The sequence below is a fragment of the Hypanus sabinus genome, chromosome 1, assembly GCF_030144855.1.
Source record: "Hypanus sabinus isolate sHypSab1 chromosome 1, sHypSab1.hap1, whole genome shotgun sequence".
Classification (NCBI taxonomy): domain Eukaryota; kingdom Metazoa; phylum Chordata; class Chondrichthyes; order Myliobatiformes; family Dasyatidae; genus Hypanus; species Hypanus sabinus.
In genome coordinates, this window is record NC_082706.1 from 138,811,500 (window position 1) to 138,833,739 (window position 22,240).

A 22,240-nucleotide genomic window follows, 5' to 3' on the forward strand; every position below is an offset into this window, starting at 1 on the left:
ACTTCTGCACAGGACAATAAACATGATGTTGTCTTTAGACATTGGCTTTCTCTCCCTGAACCCACGTGGATCACTTATGGCATGCATGTACTTCTGCATAGGACAATAAACATGATGTTGTCTTTAGACATTGGCTTTCTCTCCCTGAACCCACGTGGATCACTTATGGCATGCATGTACTTCTGCATAGGACAATAAACATGATGTTGTCTTTAGACATTGGCTTTCTCTCCCTGAACCCACGTGGATCACTTATGGCATGCATGTACTTCTGCATAGGACAATAAACATGATGTTGTCTTTAGACATTGGCTTTCTCTCCCTGAACCCACGTGGATCACTTATGGCATGCATGTACTTCTGCATAGGACAATAAACATGATGTTGTCTTTAGACATTGGCTTTCTCTCCCTGAACCCACGTGGATCACTTATGGCATGCATGTACTTCTGCACAGGACAATAAACATGATGTTGTCTTTAGACATTGGCTTTCTCTCCCTGAACCCACGTGGATCCCTTATGCCAGTCTACTACTAAAGAAAGAGAAATACCCCACAGGTGCATCCCGACCTGCTGAGTGCAGCATTTTCTATTTCATTTTAGATTTCCAGTATTTGTTGGCTTTTTAAAATTTTCATTAATAGTTAATATTTCAACTCTGCATAGCATGTTGCATGTTTTTGATTCCATACAGTAAGAAGCAATTGAACAGATACATGGAGGGGCGGGACTTAGAGGGCTTGAGCTGGAGACAGAAAATTGGAACTAGCTGGGTGGGCATTGGGGTCAGCATGGACTGGTTGGGCCATGTTGTCTTAACTATGACTGCAATTCTGAATGCTTTGTTAGAACAATAAAATATTGAAGGACATACCACTCGCTGATGATCCAGGTAATGAACTGTTTGGCAGTGTTGAATTAAACTGATCTCATCATAATCCCTCGCATGGCAATAAGGACAACTGTATGTTGGCAGCATCTCTGTTGATCTGATTGGTTGAAGGGTACTTGAAAGTAAAAAGGTGGCATTATATTAATTTTACATCCCAGCTTTAAAAAAATTCAGAGAAAAGAAATCCACTTTATTGATTCTCCTTTCACCAGCCTAAACATTCATTTGTAAATGAAAAAATCTGCTGGAAGTATGAAATGGAAAGCTTTTATTTCAGTTTGTTTTATTATTAAACACCCATTCCCTCCACCACTGGAACACAGTGGATGTAGTATGTACAAATGTACTGTATTTCTCACCTACACTTCTCGGATAGAAACTCTGAAACCCCGTGATTCAAGAACACCGCCCCCTGCTGGCTTCCCTCCAACTTGCCCACCTTCCTGAATTGGAAATATGCCATTACTCCTTCAATATTATTGACTCAAAGCTTAGACCCAGAAAGATTTCAATTGTTCAGGAAGGTGACTCAACAACATTACTGATGCACCAGAGAAAGCATTCCATCTGGATGCATCATGGCTTGATGCTGTAACTGCTCTGCCCAAGATCACAAGAAACTGCAGAGAGTTGTGAACACAGCCCATTCCATCACAAAAATCAGCCTCTCCTCCATAGGCTCTGTCTATACTTCCAACTGCCTCGGGAAAACAGCCAACAAAATCAAAGACCCCTCCCACCGTGGTCATTCTCCCTCATCCTCTCTCCCATTGGATAGAAGAACAGGTACCACCAGGCTCAAGAATAGCTTTGACCCTACTGTTGTAAGACTCTTGAAAAGACCCCTCCAGGATGAAATTTTGATCTCCCGATCTATCCCATCGTGAGCTTTGCACCCTATCGTGTACCTGCACTGCTCTTTCTCTGTAACTATAACACCATATTCTGCATTCTGTTATTGCTCTTCATTTTCTACTACCTCAATGCACTTATAGCTGGCTCGGAGTTAAGGGCTTTCTTCTTCAATGCACTTATGTCTGAAATTATCTGTCCAGAAGTCATGCATATAAAAGTATTTCACCCTATCTTGGTGCAGGTGAAAATAATAAACAATTTATAAACACAGGGACAACTAGAGATGGATAAGTTTATTGAGAATCATCATGCAGGACTCTCTCAAGGTTCATTTGTAGGTTGAGTTGGTGGTGAGGAAGGCAAATGTAATGTTACAATTCATTTCAGGGGGACTAGAATTTAAAGGCAAGTATGTAATGTTGAGGCTTTATAAGGCATTGGCGAGGCCTCATAGAGTATTGTGCGCAGTTTTGGGCCACTTATCTGAGAAAGGATGTGCTGACATTGGAGAGGGTTCAAAGGGGGTTCACAAAATGATTCCAGGATTGAAAGGCTTGTTATATGAGGAGCATTTGATGGCTCTGGGCCTCAACTCACTGGAATTATGAGGGGTGACCTCAATGAGACCTATTGAATGTTGAAAGGCCCCAATAGAGTGGATGTGGAGAGGATGTTTCCTGTGGTGGGTAAATCAAAGACCAGAGGACACAGCCTCAGAATAGAGTGCCATCCTTTTAAAACAGAGATGAGGAGGAATTTCTTTAGCCAGAGTGGTGAATCTGTGGAATTTGTTGCCACTGGCGGCTGTGGAGACCAAGTCATTGGGTATATTTAAGGTAAATGTTGATAGGTTCTTGATTAGTCAGGGTATGAAGGGATATGGGGAGAAGGTGAGAGATTTGGGCTGAGAAGGAAATTGGATAAGCCATAATGACATGGCGGAGTAGTCTCAATGGGCTAAATAACCTAATTCTGCTTCTATATCTTATCATCTTATGGTCTTATTCCTACATTTCATGGGCTCATAGAATGATAAAGTCACTTAGGATGCAAACAGGCCCTTTGACCCACCATATCCTTGAAAGCCATAAGAACCACTTTATACTAATGCCATTTCTTAGCATTCAGGCCATAGCTCTCTCTGCGTAGTGTTTCAAGTGTTCATGTAGATGTGAGAATATCTGCTTCAACCACTCCCTTGTGTAGGGAGTTCTAGTTTCCAACCAGCCTCTTGGTTGAAAAGTTATGCTTCAAACTCCCTTGAAGACCTCTTCACCTGAATTAAAGCGCACCTTCTGCTCTGCTGAGGGGAAGATTTTCTCATCATCCACCCTATCTACGTTCCTCAAAATTTTAAACCCCTCAGTCAGGTTCCCACTCTACTTCCTGAGCTCCAATAAAACCAGCCCCAACCTCTCCAGTCTCGTCTTTAAAGTAGAGCTGTTTCATCCTGGGCAATGAATCTCCTCTGCACCATCTCTTGTGCAATCACATGCTTCCTATAGTGTAGTAACCATAACCATAAACTCAAATAAAGTTTTATATAAAACTTTTATGTACTGCTTTTATATTCTATGCCCTGGATAAAGAAGCAAATATTCTTTACACACAAGAGATTCTGTAAATGCTGCAAATCCAGTGTAACACACATACAAAAATGCTGAAGGAACTCAGCATGTCAGGCAATACCTATGGAGAGGAATGAAGGGTCAATGTTTCAGGCCAAGACCCTTCATCAGGATAAGAAAGTTGTGGAGACGGGAAGGAGTACAAGCTGGACGATGATTGGTGAAGCCAGGTGAAAGGGTGGGTAGGTGGGTGGGGCTGGGTGGGATGCATGGAGATGCTAAATATACTTTCTGCCTTCTTCATGATTTTGCCAAATAGTGCTGCCATCTGCAGGGATAATTGAATATATAAACATAACTGAAACACTACATTCTGAATCCTTTTATTTCTGTTCCCTTTAAAACATTTTGATGTTTCAAAATGATCTATATAAATGGCAACTTCCTCACCCTATGTCAGCACATGTGACAATAGTAAACAATTACCCAAAAGTGTAATTATGTTTGGCATGATCTGTCTGTGTGGAAAACAATGCAAAAGCTTTTCTCTGTATCTTGGTACAGGTGATAATAATTAGCTAATGACCAATGCCAAACGGTATGAGATATAACCTGAGTTTTGGTTGTCCTCTGTGCAAGGCATGAGTTGAAATAACCGAGTTTGGAGCTAACATTGGGATTCAAAGCTGAACCACCGGCACAAACGAACAAGATGGAAACAAGAAGTCCTCTGAGGCCTCAGATTTGTTATTCAATCTCCAGAGTTGCCAATGTTGTCAATTTATTGGGATGGGAACTTCAAAACAACCTGCTGCAGGACCTCAGCAACATGAGTGGCATCTCGTTTCAGGTCCTGTATTGGGATTGTCATGTCTTTTCTCTCTTTGGGATGGAAAAGTAGACCATTGCATTGGTCCTGACATGTACTGGATGAAATTTGTCCTCTTCCACCACTGGAAGTTAGACAATGTTTAAGACCAAAATTGCTCATTTATGATGAAATTCGATGTTACTTTTTTTAACCCAGAGTGTTTGGAACAAGGGGCCATGGATTCAGTCTTCAAATATTTCTAAGTTAGAGGTAGATAGATCCTTGTTAATCAAGGGGGTGAAAGGTTACTTGAAGATACTTGAGATGCTGGAATTAGTGGGTCATACAGTGTAGTGTGCACAGAGGGGTGGCCGATGCTGGAATTAGTGGGTCATACAGCGTAGTGTGCGCAGAGGGGTGGCCGATGCTGGAATTAGTGGGTCATACAGCGTAGTGTGCGCAGAGGGGTGGCCGATGCTGGTATTAGTGGGTCATACAGCGTAGTGTGCGCAGAGGGGTGGCCGATGCTGGGATTAGTGGGTCATACAGCGTAGTGTGCGCAGAGGGGTGGCCGACGCTGGGATTAGTGGGTCATACAGCGTAGTGTGCGCAGAGGGGTGGCCGATGTTTCGACTCAAGGCCCTTCATTAGGACTGAGAGTATAGGGATAAGATGGCTAGTTTAGAGAGGGGTGAAGCTGGAGTTGACAGATGAAATGTGAATCCAGGTGAAGAAGGGTGATCGGCAGGTAAGGAGAGAGGAGAAAAGGAGCAGATGGAGCAGGGTGGGGAAAAGATGCGTGTATTATTATTGGCTTACTGATGTCATCTGTACAGAAATACAATGTTACACCCAAGTGGATTATTCCATACACAAGTACATCAGAAAGGAAAGAAAGAGAAGGTAGAATATGGAATTACACATACAGAGAAAGTGTCTTTCCTACAGTGTACAGCACATCACCTCACCCACCCCAGATATCCTCCCTTCTCCTCCTCTTCTGTTGGGTGGAAGAGACAGAAGCCTGAAAGCACCTACCACCACATTCAATGATGGTTTCTACTGCATTGTTATAAAACTATTAAAGGGTTCCCTGGTTTGATAAAGTATACTCTTGACCTTATAATCTACCCTGTTATAACCTTACTGTTCACTTGTACTGCACCTGCTCTGTAGCTGTTACACTTAATTCTGCAGGTCATTTTACCTTATACTAGCTTAACACACTGTGTAATGATTTGATCTGTAGGGTCAGAATGCAAGCCAAGCTTTTCATTATATCTTGGTACACGCGACAATAATAGATCGATTCCAATTCCAATATCAATCAATGCAGATGGTTCCAGTTGAGACCACACATACTAGTCCCTCTAATGGCCTCCAATCTTACCTGGGTGTGGCATGTCTTGCTGTGGGCTGAGTGCAGGTGTTAGTCAATTGGTTAGGATCTTCCAGGACCTTTGAGCAGACTTTCACGTGCTTCCTCATGAAGATCAAGTACATCTGCACAAGATGCCACAACTTCAGTAGACTGCAACTTCTGTCATTTCTCAACATTATTTTAATTATTTTTAAGAAGTCCCTAGCCACAGACTTACAGAATGAGAAGAGCCTTTTGGCCTATTAGCTCAGTCCTAGTTCTGTGGAAGAGCGATTCAAGAGCAATCTCACTCCCTTGCTCCCTCCCCTGAAGAAGGGAGTGAATCTGTCTCTGTGGTAATTTCAGCCAATACATTCTGGACCCTAACCACTTTCTGGGCAAAACAAGTTAAATATAGACCAAAACACACAAAATAAACTCAGCAGATCAGGCAGCATTTATGAAGGGAAATGAAATGTTGACATCTGATGTCCTGTTGAAGAGTCTCTCCCCAAAATGTTGACTGTTCCTCTCCATAGATGCTGTCTGACCTGCTACGTTCCTCTGTCATTTTGTGTTGATCAGGATTTCCAGCATCTGCTGAATTTCTTGTGTATCTAACTATAGACCAAAACTGAATCTTCCGGCACAGAAGAGGAGTTGAGGCCAGCGTAGATCAGCCATAATCCTATTGATGGGTCAGTTAGGCTTGAGGGCAAAGTTGACTATTCCTGTTCCATTTCAAGTCATTGAGATGTATAAAGTTAGGTGGAACCTACATTTTATAAGGACCTAGAACAGTACAGCACAGTAACAGGCCCTTTTCCCCATGACATCTATGCCAAGGAAGATGCTAATTTAAACTACTTCCTTCTTTTATTGTGTGCTTGTGAATAGTGATATCCTCTTACCTTTGCTAACTCAGAATCAAAATCTGGGTTGGAAGATCCTGGCTGTTATATTTATTTTTCTATCATTATTTAGCAATGAAGATGCACAAGTGCCTCAAATCCCTGTTGGACTGTTGCCCTATAAACTACTCTGAATACTCATTCCCTTATTCATTGGCACATTCTGGCTGTTGAGTGAACCAAACATACAGTAAAATTCACTGCTGCTGGACAGCCAGGCTACATTGACAGTACCTTTGCCACCATGAAGAACAATGGCCTCAAGTATGTGGAGAACACACACCATTTCCTCCAAGTCACAGGTTGTCCTGACTTACAAGACACCGATAGACAAGAAAATCTGCAGATTATGGAAATCCAAGCAACCCACACAAAATGCTGGAGGAACTCAGCAGGCCAGGCTGCATCTAGGAAAAGAGTAAACAGTCAACATTTCAGGCTGAGACCCTTCATCAGCCCAGAAGAAACGGCAACTATTTACTCTTTTTCAATAGATGCTGCCTGGTTTGATGAGCTCCTGTAGCATTTTGTGTGTGTTGCTTTGCATCTTATTCTTGATGTATTCAGTCAATGCATTTTACTTTTATAAAATTAAACTTGCATGAGTAAAATGGAATTTCATTTCACCCCGGGGTATGTAACAAACTAATGTAATCTGAACACTAATTCCTCCAGCATTTTGTGTGTGTTGTTAGGATATACCAATGTTCCCTCATCATTGTTATTGGGCCAAACTCCTGCTCCAAAGGAACTGTGGCAGTATCTTCAGCAGCAGGACGACAGTAGTTCAAGAATGTGGCTCACCATTACCTTCAGGGCAGTTAAGAATGGGCGATAAATGGTGACTGCATCAGTGGAACCTCAGCCATATAGGAACAAAATCTCACCAATACCTTTCAAAGTCTTTTTGCTGTGAGAGTCTCTTGCCGATGATGTGTTAAGACTTTCACTTTGAATATCACAGTGTGAGGACTCGTGTCAACCTACACTAGTGTCATTGTCATTTCTGCTGGAGGATCTCCCAGTCTGGTTGCTCTTGGGCCTGGCCAGGGCGGCCATTAATGGGTCCGGGCAGTCAGTAGTCAAGGGTTCTCCCCGAGCCAATCACATGCCCCCTCTCCTGCTGTTGTACCTGTGCCTGTGTGTTCCTGAAGAAAGTGCACACAGTGTTCACGGGTACACTGGGGGCTTTCTGGGAGCAGTGGGCACCACAGGGGCTTCAGTGTGTTCTGGACAGAGGTGACTATGACTTGAAGCTATTGACTATAAATTGCGTGAATCACGAAACACTGAAATATTGTAATAATATGATGCTGTAATCACTCAATAGGAAAATAAAGCATCATTGTTTTCACTTTGGTTTGCATACTTGTAAATGATGTGTAATTTATGTTAATTTAAGTTTACGATAATTTATGTTTGTCCTTGTCTTATAATGTAGTGTGATGCTGCAGTAAAAATATAATTTTTAAGACATTTATACCCTGGGTGTGCATACCTGTCGCAAAAATACATTTGAAATTAGTTTAAATGTATCTTGTTTAAATGTCAATGCAGCTAGGTGATTGACTAACCTCAGAGCCACAATCTTGGCACTTGGCTTTCGTAGACCTCAATCGCGTCTCGACGTCTGTGGCGAATGGCTCCCTGTGAGAAGTCACTCCACGGCACAATGGACATTTCCCACCATTTAATGTGAAATTATTGTGGTGGCAGCATTCGCAAAATCTGAAAGGAAAATTAAGAGCAATAGAGAGACAGCAGTCAAGTTGTGGCTGGAAATCTGGGTTAAATCCATGTTGCTTTGGCAGTTTGAGGAACAGTGTGTTTTATTAAGAGTGGTGACAAGAAATGTGTCCACCACAGACATAATCGTTCCTACCATCAAGGACTTCCTCAAGAAGCAGTGCCTTGAGAAGACAACATCCATCACTAAGGACCCACTTTATCCAGGACATGCCCCTTTCTCATTATTATCATTGGGGAGGAGGTAAAGGAGCCTGAAGAACCACATTCAACATAACTTTATACACCTCGATCAAATCTCCCCTCATTCTTCTACGCTTCAGGGAATAAAGTCCTAATCTATATTCAACCTTTAACTCAGTTTCTCAAGTCCTGGTTACAACCTTGTAAACCTTCTCTGCAATCTTTTAACCTTATTAATATCCTTCCTGTAATTAGGTGACAAAACCTGCACAAAATACTCCAAATTCAACCTCACCAATGTCTTATACAACCTCACCATAACATTCCAACACTATACTCAATACTTTGATTTATGAAGGCCAATGTACCAAAAGCTCTCTTTATGACCCTATCTACTTGTGACGCACTTTTAGGGAATTATGTATCTGTAATCCCAGATCCCTCTGTTCTACTACATTCCTCAGTACCCTACCATTTACCTTGTATGTTCTACCTTGGTTTGTCCTTCCAAAGTGCAATACCTCATACTTGTCTGTATTAAACTCCAAATGCCATTTTTCAGCCCATTTTTCCGGCTTATCCAAATCCCTCTGCAGGCTTTGAAAACCTTCCTCACTGTCCACTACACCTCCAATCTTTGTATCATCGGCAAATTTGCTGATCCAATTTACCACATTATTATCCAGATCATTGATATAGATGACAAATAACAATGGACCCAGCACCGATCCCTGTGGCACACCACTAGTCACAGGCCTCCACTCAGTGAAGCAATCCTCCACTACCACTCTCTGACTTCTCCCATTGAGCCAATGGTTAATCCAATTTACTACCTCACCATGTATACCTAGTGACTGAATCTTCCTAACTAACCTCCCATGCGGGACCTTGTCAAAGACCTTACTAAAGTCCATGTAGACAACATCCACTGCCTTCCCTTCATCCACTCTCCTGGTAACCTCCTCGAAAAACTCTAATAGATTGGTTAAACATGACCTACCATGCACAAAGCCACGTTGACTCTCCCTAATAAGTCCCTGTCTATCCAAATACTTGGAGATCCTATCCCTTAGTACTCTTTCCAATAATTTACCTACTACTGATGTCAAACTTACCAGCCTATAATTTCCTGGATTACTTTTAGAGTCTTTTTTAAACAACGGAACTACATGAGCCATCCTCCAATCCTCCAGCACCTCACTCGTAGATACCGACATTTTAAATATATCTGCCAGGGCCCCTGCAATTTCAACACTAGTCTCCTTCAAGGTATGAGGGAATACCCTGTCAGGTCCCGGGGATTTATCTACTCTGATTTGCCTCAAGACAGCAAGCACCTCCTCCTCTTCAATCTGTATAGGTTCCATGACCTCACTACCTGTTTGCCTTATTTCCATAGACTCCATGCCAGTTTCCTTAGTAAATACAGATGCAAAGAAACCATTTAAGATCTCCCCCATTTCTTTTGGTTCCATACATAGCCACCCACTCTGATCTTCAAGAGGACTAATTTTATCCTTTACTATCTTTTTACTCTTAATATACCTGTAGAAGCTCTTAGGATTATCCTTCACCTTGACTACCAAAGCAACCTCATGTCTTCTTTTTGCCTTCCTCATTTCTTTCTTAAGTTTTTTTTTGCAGTTTTTATACTCCTCAAGCACCTTATTTGCTTTCTGTTGCCTACGCATGTTATACATCGCTCTCTTCTTCTTTATCAGAGTTCCAATATCCCTTGAGAACCAAGGTTCCTTATTCTTATTCACTTTGCCTTTAATCCTGACAGGAACATACAAACTCTGCACTCTGAAAATTTCTCCTTTGAAGGCCTCCGACTTACCAATCACATCCTTGCCAGAGAACAACCTGTCCCAATCCACGCTTTTAAGATCCTTTCTCATTTCTTAAAATTTGGTCTTTTTCCAGTTTAGAACTTCAAACCGAGGACCAGATCTATCTATATCCATGATCAAGTTGAAACTAATGGTGTTATGATGTTATGAATGTACCACAGCTCTGAGGGGCCGAAGGTTGTGGGGTAGCCCCCTCCTTTGTGAGAATTGCAAAATCACTATTGATTTGGGTCAGGAGACCCAGGAAATGAGAGAGAGACGTGTGGAATGTCTCGTTCCCCCGGTGATATAAAGCTACGGGACACGGCCATTGTCTCTTGAAGACGAACTTGTGGATTACAACACTGTGCTACATGGAAGCCCTCAGGCAAAGTGGGCTGGTTGAGGGAGGGACTGCATCACCTCCAACCTGATTGACATCTGAGACCCTGTGAGTCAGGATAAAAGAGGGTCTGTGGGAACAGCCCCTCAGATACACCAGAAGAAACGCTAGCGATCCCGTAATAGCAGAAGCCAGTGGGAGGAGGCCACATGTGTTCGGTTCCATTTGCCCCTGAACCGGTGGCTTTTACCACGGAAAAACGGCTTTTAGCTAACAACGGGGAAACCAACTCCCCATGACTCGAAGGATTGGCATCATAAAAGAACTGGGCAAGTTGAACCCGTCTCTCTCTCAACCCCAAAACGCTGCAGCTTGAACGAACTAACAGTGACTTTTATATTTCCATCGGACAATACATTATCCCCTAGACAACGATAGAGCTATTTCTTATTGATTATTATTATACCTGTGCTTTTAGATATAGTATTGACGACCTATATTATCTGTATGTTTGCATTGATCTTATTTTTGTGCCCCTTTATCAATAAATACTGTTAAAAATAGTACCATCAGACTTCAACAGACTTCTCTATCTTTGCTGGTAAGTGACCCAGTTACGGGGTTCATAACAATGATCACTGGAACCAAAGTGTTCTCCTACACACACTTCCATCATCTGTCCTAACTCGTTTCCTAATAGGAGATCTAATATTGCATCCTCTCTAGCTGGTACCTCTATATATTGATTTAGAAAACTTGCCTGAACACATTTTACAAACTCTAACCCATCTAGACCTTTAACAGTATGGGAGTCCCAATCAATATGTGGAAAAATAAAATCCCTACTATCACAACTTTATGTTTCCTGCAGTTGACTGCTATCTTTCTGCAGATTTGCTCCTCCAATTCTTGCTGACTATTGGGTGGTCTATAATACAACCCCATTAATGTGGTCATACCTTTTCTGTTTCTCGGCTCCACCCATATGGCCTCGATAGACAAGCCCTCTAATCTGTCCTGCCTGAGCACTGCTGTAACATTTTCCCTGACTAGCAATGCCACCCCCCCCCCCCCACCCTTCATCCCTCTGCCTCTATCACATCTGAAGCATCTAAACCCTGGAACATTAAGCTGCCAGAACTGCACCTCTTGTAGCCAAGTTTCACTAATGGCTGTAATGTCATAATTCCATGTGTCAATTCACGCCCTCAGCTCGTCTGCCTTCCCCACAATACTCCTCCCATTGAAATAGACACACCTCAGAAGATTATTACCACCACACACAAACCTTCTATTTGTGACTTTGCATGAACTTTTAACATCATTTATTTTCACCCCTGCTCCACTATCTGCTCTGTCACTCTGGTTCCCATCCCCCTGCAAATCTAGTTTAAACCCTCACCAATAGCACTAACAAACATCCCTGCAAAGATATTGGTCCCCCTGTAGTTCAAGTGTAACCAGTCTCTCTTGTATAGGTCCCACCATAAAATACTAAATTATTTTATTTCTAAAATAATTTGGAATAATACCACCATATCATTTCCTTTACTTTAAGATAACATCTTTTATTCCAATCTACCTTTAACATACTTCTTGGAAACTTTGGCCACTGTTTTGGTAAACTATGGACATGTTATATCATTAAAGATTGCAGTTGAATCCAGTTCTCAGTGATACTTGGTCAGAAGCCACCAGAGTAGGGTTTTGGGAAGCTGTTCATGCCAATGAACCTGGTAATCTGGGATACTTTGCACTCATTTATTGCACTTGTAACAGGCATACACAGTCCAAGGTGCACTGATTTCTACTTTATAATTCCAACAGTAATGTGAATTTTGTAGATATTCACTGGTCAAAGGTACTGTATCACTGCCTTATTGCCCATCCAGAATTGCCCTCAAGCATGCAGTGCATTTAATATTTCAGTAATAGTTGTGTAATATTATAAATATATAGTTAGATTAAGTATCCTTCATTTATTTACATAATTCATTATGTAAAGGGAAGAGAAGGGGCAGCGTTGGATTTCCTATTAGGGAATGAGATAGGTCAGGTGACGGAGGTATCTGGTGGGGAGCACTTCGGGTCCAGTGATCACAATGCCATTAGTTTCAATATAATTATGGAGAAGGATAGATCTGGACCCAGGGTTGAGATTTTTGATTGAAGAGAGGCTAACTTTAGGGTGAAGCGAAAGGATTTAGAAGGAGTGGTTTGGGACAATTTGTTTTATGGGAAGGATGTAATAGAGAAATAGAGGTCATTTAAAGGTGAAATTTTGAGGGTACAGAATCTTTATGTTCCTGTTAGGTTGAAAGGCAAGGTTAAAAGTTTGAGAGAGCCATGATTTTCAAGGGATATTGGAAACTTGGTTTGGAAAAAGAGAGAGATCTACAATAAATATAGGCAGCATGGAGTAAATGAGGTGCTCGAGGAATATAAAGAATGTAAAAAGAATCTTAAGAAAGAAATTAGAAAAGCTAAAAGAAGATATGAGGTTGCTTTGGCAAGTAAGGTGAAAATAAATTCAAAGGGTTTCTACAATTATATTAATAGCAAAAGGATAGTGAGGGATAAAATTGGTCCCTTAGAGAATCAGAGTGGACAGCTATGTGTGGTGCCAAAAGAGATGGGGGAGATTTTGAACAATTTCTTTTCTTCAGTATTCACTAAGGAGAAGGATATTAAATTGTGTAAAGTAAGGGAAACAAGTAGGGTAGTTATGGAAACTATGATGATTAAAGAAGAGGGACTATTGGCACTTTTAAAGAATATAAAAGTGGTTAAGACTCCAGATCCTGACAGGGTATTCTCTAGGAGCTTGAGGGAGGTTTGTGTAGAAATAGCAGGGGCTCTGACAGAAATATTTCAAATGTCATTAGAAATGGGGATGGTGCCAGAGGATTGGCGTATTGCTCATGTGGTTCCATTGTTTAAAAAGGGCTCTAAGAGTAAACATAGCAATTATCGGCCTGTAAGTTTGATGTCAGTGGTTGGCAAATTAATGGAAAGTATTCTTAGAGATGGTATATATAATTATCTGGATAGACAGGGTCTGATTAGGAACAGTCAACATGGATTTGTGTGTGGAAGGTCATGTTTGACAAATCTTATTGAATTTTTTGAAGAGGTTGCTAGGAAAGTTGATGAAGGTAAAGCAGTGGATGATGTCTATATGGACTTCAGTAAGGCCTTTGACAAGGTTCCGCATGGAAGGTTCAATTGTTAGGTATTAATATTGAAGTAGTAAAATGGATTCAACAGTGGCTGGATGGGAAATGCCAGAGAGTAGTGGTGGATAACTGTCAGGTTGGAGGCCAGTGACTAGTGGTGTGCCTCAGGGATCTGTACTGGGTCCAATGTTGTTTGTCATATACATTAATGATCTGGATGATGGGGTGGTAAATTGGATTAGTAAGTATGCAGATGATACTAAGATAGGTGGCATTGTGGATAATGAAGTAGGTTTTCAAAGCTTGCAGAGAAATTTAGACCAGTTAGAAGAGTGAGCTGAAAGATGGCAGATGGAGTTTAATGCTGGTAAGTGTGAGGTGCTACATTTTGGTAGGACTAATCAAAATAGGACTTACATGGTAAATGATAGGGCATTGAGTAATGCGGTAGAACAGAGTGATCTAAGAATAATGGTGCATAGTTCCCTGAAGATGTAATCTCATGTGGATAGGGTGGTGAAGAAAGCTTATGGTATGCTGGCCTTTATAAATCAGAGCATTGAGTATAGGACTTGGGATGTAATGTTAAAATTGTACAAGGCATTGGTGAGGCCAAATTTGGAGTATTGTGTACAGTTCTGGTCACCGACTTATTGACTAGAATGTTACCTGGGTTTCAGCACCTCAATTACAGAGAAAGGTTGAACAAGTTAGGTCTTTATTCTTTGGAGCATAGAAGGTTGAAGGGGGACATGATCGAGGTATTTAAAATTATGAGGGGGATAAATAGAATTGACGTGGATAGGCTTTTTCCATTGAGAGTAGGGGAGATCCAAACAAGAGGATGAGTTGAGAGTTAGAGGACAAAAGTTTAGAAGTAACACAAGGGGCTACTTCTTTACTCGAGAGCGGTAGCTGTGTGGAATGAGCTTCCAGTAGAAGTGGTAGAGGCAGGTTCGATATTGTCATTTAAAAAAAAAATTGGATAGGTATATGGACAGGAAAGGAATGGAGGGTTATAGGCTGAGTGCATGTCAATGGGGCTAGGTGAGAGTAAGCATTTGGCATGGACTAGAAGGGCTGAGATGGCCTACTTCCCTGCTGTAACTGTTATATAGTTATATGTTATATTAAAAGAAAGGGGAAAAATTAATATCTTGGTTCCTATGAGTTTTGGATTAGTTTCTGGAATTACAAAGCAATAGTGGCAAGGAGGAAGTTTTAAAATGAACCCAAGACGACTATCTGCCTGTAGAAGTGCAGCACATTTTTCTCCAGAAGGGGAAGGAGATGTTTGAGTTTTTTTAAAAAGGCAGAAAAAGGACAAAATTAACAAGCAGCAAATACTGCCACAGGTTCATAAACAGTGAGCGCTGAGTGAAAAATCATAAATACAGAAAAAAGCAGAAATGGATGGCTACATGGGAAAGATAGATGTGTTCAATTGCACAACAGATAACTGGATGATGTATACCAAATGAATTGAGCAGTATTTTGAGGCAAATTAAATAGCCAATGAAAAACGAATGCCAGTGCAGCTGAGTGCAATGGGTAGAAAAGCATACAGTTTGTTTAAAAGTTTCAACAGCAGTCCACCCAAACTGAAATGAACTTTCCTGATATTGTGAAAGTAATGCAGGAACATTTAGAACCAAGACCATTGCTGATTGCAGAATGATTTAGGATGCATAAGTGGAATCAAATGGAAGGAGTGTCCACTTAAGTTTATATAGCTGAATTGAAGAAATTGTCCGAGCATTGTCAGTTCAGTGATGGGCTTAATGATGCACTGAGAGATTGTTTAGCTTGTGAAATCTTCCAAGAAAGCATTCAAAAATGGCTCCTAACTGAAGCCACCCACATATAAAGGTACAGCTGAAATCGCTATATCAATGTAACCAGCAGCAAGAGATGCAATTGAGTTGCAGTCAGGAATGAAAGTGAGCATGAACAAAATTGCAATCTGTAAACAGAAACCGGCCTGGATGAACAAATTGTTACCATCGTGGCAGGGGCTCTCATACTGTACACCAGACAAATGTAGGTTTAAAGGAGAAACTTGCAGAAAATGAAACAAACTAGGACATATACAAAGAGCATGTCAGGCAGACAAAAATAACATAAGAAACTGTTAAAAATTTTAAAAAATGGACTGCCAGGGAAGAGAAAAAGATAAAATGTCAAATTGCAGTTTCAAAATGAGCACTAATCTGTATGCAACACACACAAAATGCTGGTGGAATGCAGCAGGCCAGGCAGCATATCTGCATGCTGTTGATGAAAAATCTGATAATGATGAGAATGACATGGGACTGGGTAGTAACAATGTGAAAACTAACAAAAGACAAGCAATCTGGCTTACACCGTCATGAATGGCAAATTAATTAAAATGAAATTGGACACTGGCTCATTTGTTTCAGTCATTCCACAAAATGAGTTTGAATGGCATTTCAAAGATATTGAACTGAACCTGCAGATATCCAACTACAAACTTACTCTGGAGAAAAGATAACTCCTGTGGGATTGCCATTCGTAACAGTGAAATGCAACAACTAACAAGCCACATTGGGCTTGTATACAGTAAAAACAAAAGAGCCACCATTGTAGTGCTATGATTGGCTGAAACAAGTACAATTTGATTGGAGATCTATTCACTATTTGCATGCCACATCCCCTGCAATAGAATCAACTGAAAATGAATTAGGAAAGGTCATGGATGATGCCACAGCAGTGTTCAAGGATGGCATAAAAAAACTCAAACATATCAGGGGTAAAATATTGTTAAATGGAAATATCACACCCAAGCTTTACAAAGCCCACCCATTTTCGTATATAATCCATGATTAAGTAGCCAGTGAGTTAGATCACATGGAGGCTGAAGGAACTCTTTCCAAAGTTGAGTGGGCAACACCAGTGGTCCCAGTAGCCAAGAAAAATGAGTTTGTCAGGATCTGCGGTGATTTTAAGATTACCATCAACCCAGTACTGAAAGTAGATTAACACCCCCTGCCCAGGATAGAGGATATCTTTGCAAATTTTTCTGGAGGAAAACACTTCAGCAAAGTGGTCTTAGTTGAGGCCTACTTGCAGATAGAGATGGAAGAAGAGTCCAAAGTGTTTCTCAGCACAAACATTCACAGAGGGGTTTGGTGATATAACAGGCTTATAGTTGGAGTAGCATCTTCACCTATGCTCTGGCTGAGGCAGGATCATCCCCAACCTAGGATGATAAGGAACATCTTCAAAATCTCAAGACAATGATAATGAGATTAGAAGAATATGGGTTCATAGCATGGCACAAGTGTGAATTCTTTGAATCAAACATCATTGATGCACAAGCATGCAAAAAATATCCAAGCAGTGGTGGATGCCCAAGGCCAAAAGACATGCCACAGTTGCAGTCCTTTTAGGATATGTCAATTATTAGAGCAGTTTCCAACTGTGCTCCACCCCTTAAATTCATTACTATAGATTGGGAAGAAATGGCAATGGACAAATCAGGGAGAGGTGATTTCCCAAAAGGGAAAGGATAAGTGATGTCAGACTCTGTACTCACACAGTATGATCCACAGCATTCAGTGAAGCTTGACTGTGACACCTTGATTATGGTATAGGTGCAGTCTTGTCACATGTTATGAGTGATGGAAGTGAATGCCCCATAGCCTTTACATCACGTTCCTTTACCTCAGAGAAAAACTATGCACAGATTGAAAGGGAGGTCTTGAGCCTGGTTTTGGTTTTAAAACATTTCAACCAGTACTTGTATGGTAGAGCGTTAACCTTCATTACTGATCATTAACCAACAGTGTCCTTTTTCAACCCACAGAGGGCTGTTCCACTAACAGAAACAGCATGAATGCAGAGATGGACTCTGTTTCTTAGAGGACACAATTGCAAGATCAAATTCAAGAGTACAAATAATCATGGAAATGCCAATGAATTTTCCCATTTATCCTTGGAAAAGGAAATACCTAAAAAATTTACAAAACAGGGCACTCCTCTTGACGTATTCTCCTTAATGCTAATTGGAAGTCTCCCTATTAAGGCGGAGATAATCCAAAGGGAAACAACAAAAGATGCCACACTCTCTTAGGTCTACATGGCCACCCAAAATGACTGGAATATGTAGCAGAAATTCCAGTTTCCCCATTTTTACCAGTACTGGGATGAACTTGTCCTTGACAGGTGTTGTTTCCATAGGGATTGAGAGTTGTTGTACCATACAAACTGAGGCCAAAAATGTTGGAGGAGCTATATGTCAGTCAACTAGGCATGGTCAAAATGAAAGCGTTGGCTCATAGATTTGTCTGGTGGCCTGGGATAGAACAGCAGATCAAGCAGCTTGCCATGTATTGTTTGGGATGCTAACACATCCAGAAGATGCCAAGAACACCACCTCTCCATCCCAGCAAATGGCCTGCATTGCCCGGACAGAGGATTCATGTGTATTTTGCTAGACCATTCATGGATAGAAATTCTTTGGTAGCAGTGGATGCAGCTACAAAGTGGCCAGAAGTGTTCCCAATAAACTCCACTACAGCCTCACACACTGATGATGTGTTGAGAAGCTTCTTCTCAAGGACTGGAGTTCCAGAACACTTAGTCAGTGACAATGGAGCATAGTTTGTTGTTGAATAGTTTCAGTCATCCTAGAAAGTGAATGGAATAAGACTTATTACATCTGCACTGTACCATCCAGCTATAATTAGTTTGGCAGAAAAGTTTGTCCAGAGTCTAAAGAACATAATGTGCAATGTCAGCAGAACACACTAGACTGACACTGAATCAGAAGCTCGCAAATTTCCTCTTTGCATATTACTTTGCAGCACACTCCACAACCAACAACTTCCTAGTGGCCAAACATTTTAATTCCCATTCCCTTTCCTGTTCTGACATGTCAGTCTATGGCCTCCTCTTGTGCCAAGAAGATGCCACCCTCAGAGTGGGGGAGCTGCACCTAATGTTCCATCTGGGTAGCCTCCAACCTGATGTCATGAATATCGATTTCTCCTTCTGGTAAACTAATTCACCCCTCCCCTTCCTCTTTTCCCCTCTCTGACCCTTCACCTCTTCTCACATGCCTATCACTTCCCCATGGGTCCCCTCCTCCTTCCCTTTCTCCTCTGGTCCACTTTCCTCTCCTATCATATTCCTTCTTCTGCAGCTCTTGACCTTTTCCTCTCACCTGGCTTCACCTGTCACCTTCCAGCCAGCTTCCTTCCCTCCGTCCATCTTTTCACTCTGGCGTCATTCCACTTCCTTCTCAGTCCTGAAGAAGGGTCTCAGCACCAATTGTTGACTGTTTATTCATTTCCATAGACAATGTCAGACCAGCTGAGTTCCTCCAGCATTTTGTGTGTGTTGCTTTGGATTTCCAGCATCTGCAGACCTTCTTGTATTCATGATTTACTCACCAGCTATGCTACCCCTGGTATGTCCTTTACGCTCATGCTTGTATCTCCTCAAACCCAATCTCAGAAGGAGTATGCAGGACAAACAGCTGAGACAATTGAAAGCTCTTCAAACAAGTAGTTTCACTACTGGACATGGAATCCTGGTGAGCGACTACAGAGATGGTCAAAAGTGGGTACTCAGAGAGATTAAGGACAAGACTAGACCTCTCTCCAGCGGCGATTGCATTTGATGTCAACTGGGAATGACACATCGATCAGTTGAGGAGAGTAGTCCATTGTTAGAGAAGAAATGTGTTCAGAGCTGTCAGAACCATTTCCTGCAGTCCCAGAGTCAACTCCTACAACCACCACGGAGGAGGCCACAATGCCATTGTTTCACTGCCACACGCCTCACCTGCCAAGCAGATTGATCCCCTCTGCTTTGTCAGAAAATTTCTAATATAAGAGCAAAAAATCTTCTAGAGTGATTAAATCTTTAGGTCTTAAGAGGACAATTTAAAATTTACTATGCTGTGGCTGTCTATCTACTGTTGTAGATGTATACATTAGATGACTAGAGAGCGATACTGTATATACTTCAGTGGAAATGCATTCTATATTGAGTTGGAGCTTAGAGCTAAGCAGAGAAGGGTGTTGTGTATTTAATATTGAGCATTCTGTTTGTTTACATAATTCATTATGGGTTACGTAAGTACATGAATAGCATGCGTAATTATGCCACCACATCATATGTGAGTTCCTCACTAAAAGATGTAGACCTGTAACTTGACTCCTGTGTTTTTCTTTTGATTAGTTTATGGAGTTACTAAACATAACAGGGAAGCAAGTGGAAACCACCACTGCGAACCACTGGAGTGCATCTGGTGAAGGTGCTCCCATGGTTGTTGGCCAGGGAGCAGCAGGATTTAGATCCAGCAACGATAAAGGAACCTGTCCTCTACAGTTTCGAGGATCCAGAGTTACAAATCATTCATCATTCATTGGCCCCTCAGAACACTGACGAACCTGGGTGGATTATGCAGCAATCTGTAATATAGATATTACTTCCATCATTTATATTGCTCAGACTTATTATATATTCCACTTTTATTCAACAGACTAAATATAAATGTCCCCCCCACACACACAATTTAACTCAAATGAGAATCTGCTCATTTTTCATTTCCCCAGGGAAAGGGAATCAAAAACAGGGCATAAGTCTTGGGTTAGAGGGGAAAGATTTAAAAGGGGCCTAAGTATATGGAATGAGCTTCTAAGAGGAAGTGGTTGAGGCAGGTACACTAACAATATTTAAAAGGCACTTGGACAAATACATTGATAGGACAAGTATAGGGGGATAGAGGTCAAATGCAAAATGGGACTATCTTGGATGGGCATTTTGGTCAGCAGGGACAAATTGGGCCTGTTTCTTTATCACTCTATGGCTATTTATATTAGTTCCTCATTTGTAACACACCCTTCCATCTCTTTTGTGTCATCAGCAGAACTTGATACCCCACACCCTGTCCCATGCTCCAGGTCATATATATAAATAGAAGATAGCCAACAAAGCCAGCAAATAGCCTCAGTAAAGCAGCCAGCATCATCAAATAACCCATCCACTCCTGACAGTCTCTCTTCTCCCCTCTGGCATGGCAGAAGATACAAAAACCTGGTAACTTCTATCCCACTGTTATCAAGATCTTGAATGGACTCTGAGATGACTATTGATCTCACAATTGACATCTTCAGGATCTAAACTATATCTTTACCTGCATTGCATCTTTTCCAGTAGCTTTTACACATTATTCTGCATTGTTATTGTTTTACCTTATTCTAGCTCAATGCCCTGTGTAATCTGTAATAACAGTATGCAAAGCAAACTTGCTTTTTGCCATTTGTGCAACTTGCTCATTCTTATTGCGTTTTGGGTGTTGTTTCCTTTGACCGGGTTCTACAGTGTTCACTTGTTTCTTTGTTTCCGGGCTGCCTGCGGGAGGACGAACCTCAGACTTGTATTCTGTCAACATACTTTGATAATAAATGTACTTTGAACTTTTTAATCTTAATAAACCAATTCTAAAACCAAATAATTGAGGGTCAAAATCTAACCCTGGGACACACTACAGTGAATTTTATTTCACTGAAACAGGATATAAAACTCATTAGTGTCAAAGGTTCAACTCCTCTCAGCTCTTCCTGCTTTACGCCACAGCCGAATCTGAAGGGTAAACTCGGGACGTGCTCCAGAGGCAAAAATTCCAGGCTCTAGCTGTCAGTAGAGGAGGTACAGATCCCCTGAATTCCGGGGAACAGAGGAGAACGGGCAGCTCTTTGTGGATTCGGGGGCAATATTTATTTCCCCAACCAACTTCACCGAAACAGATGACCCTGCCAGTTTTGTTTTGAAGCATCTTCCACCAAATATTACGCCCTACCCCGGCGACAAAAGTACTTGGCAGGTTGATGGGACCTCTTGCGGGGGAGGGGGGGTTACAGGCGCTATAGCGGGGTGGGGGGTGGGGGGCGATGATTTCACTCCCCTTCCCTGTTCTCAAACCCGCGGCTGCTGAACTTTTACTCTTACACTGATTTGGGTCTCCAAGAGGAGATCTTGGAGAAAACCAGGGAGAACTTCGGCGATGTCACTCACATGTGTCCGCACTGGGTCCGCACCGGTCTCTCCAGGACTTGTAGGCACACGGGGCATTCGAATTCCTTTGATTCCTGCAGAGCTGGGCTCTCGCCGTGGTTTTGCCTGCTCGCCATCCAGGCGCACTGGCTCGGGGGAAAGGAAGAAGTAACCGAAAGTGGAAGAGCGGCAATCTATTTCACGGCACCCGAGGGGAATTCCCATTTATATGTTTTTCTGGTAGACTGACGTCGGTCTTACCCTTGCCAACACCCAGTTCTCAGCTCACAGTCAACAGAAGCGTCCAAAGCATCTACTCTGGCCGGACCGCCCTGTTATAATCTAATTCTGATATAATCGGATGGAAGGCTCCGCCTTGATACAAAAGTCACAATTTCTCCACCCAGATGATAACCGACCTGCTATTTCCAACATTTTAGGTGCTTATTTAATGAAAAAGCTGGAGGATCTGAGCGGGCCGGTCAGCATTCAGTGGGACCGCCAATTTCCTTCTGCTAATGCTGCCTGACCCGCTG

The 22,240-nt window shown here is 41.8% G+C and overlaps 1 protein-coding gene across 1 annotated transcript; it reads right to left on the bottom strand.

Annotated features, from left to right (window-relative positions):
• Positions 1-654: 654 nt before the first annotated feature.
• Positions 655-22,004, bottom strand: LOC132404704 (E3 ubiquitin-protein ligase RNF138-like). Its single transcript, XM_059989125.1, has 4 exons — positions 21,726-22,004; positions 7,974-8,127; positions 5,519-5,631; positions 655-1,009 (listed from the first exon to the last, which is right to left on the bottom strand). Exons 1-4 carry the CDS (start codon positions 21,839-21,841, stop codon positions 655-657), a joined length of 738 nt encoding a protein of 245 aa, XP_059845108.1. The 5' UTR covers positions 21,842-22,004.
• Positions 22,005-22,240: the final 236 nt, after the last annotated feature.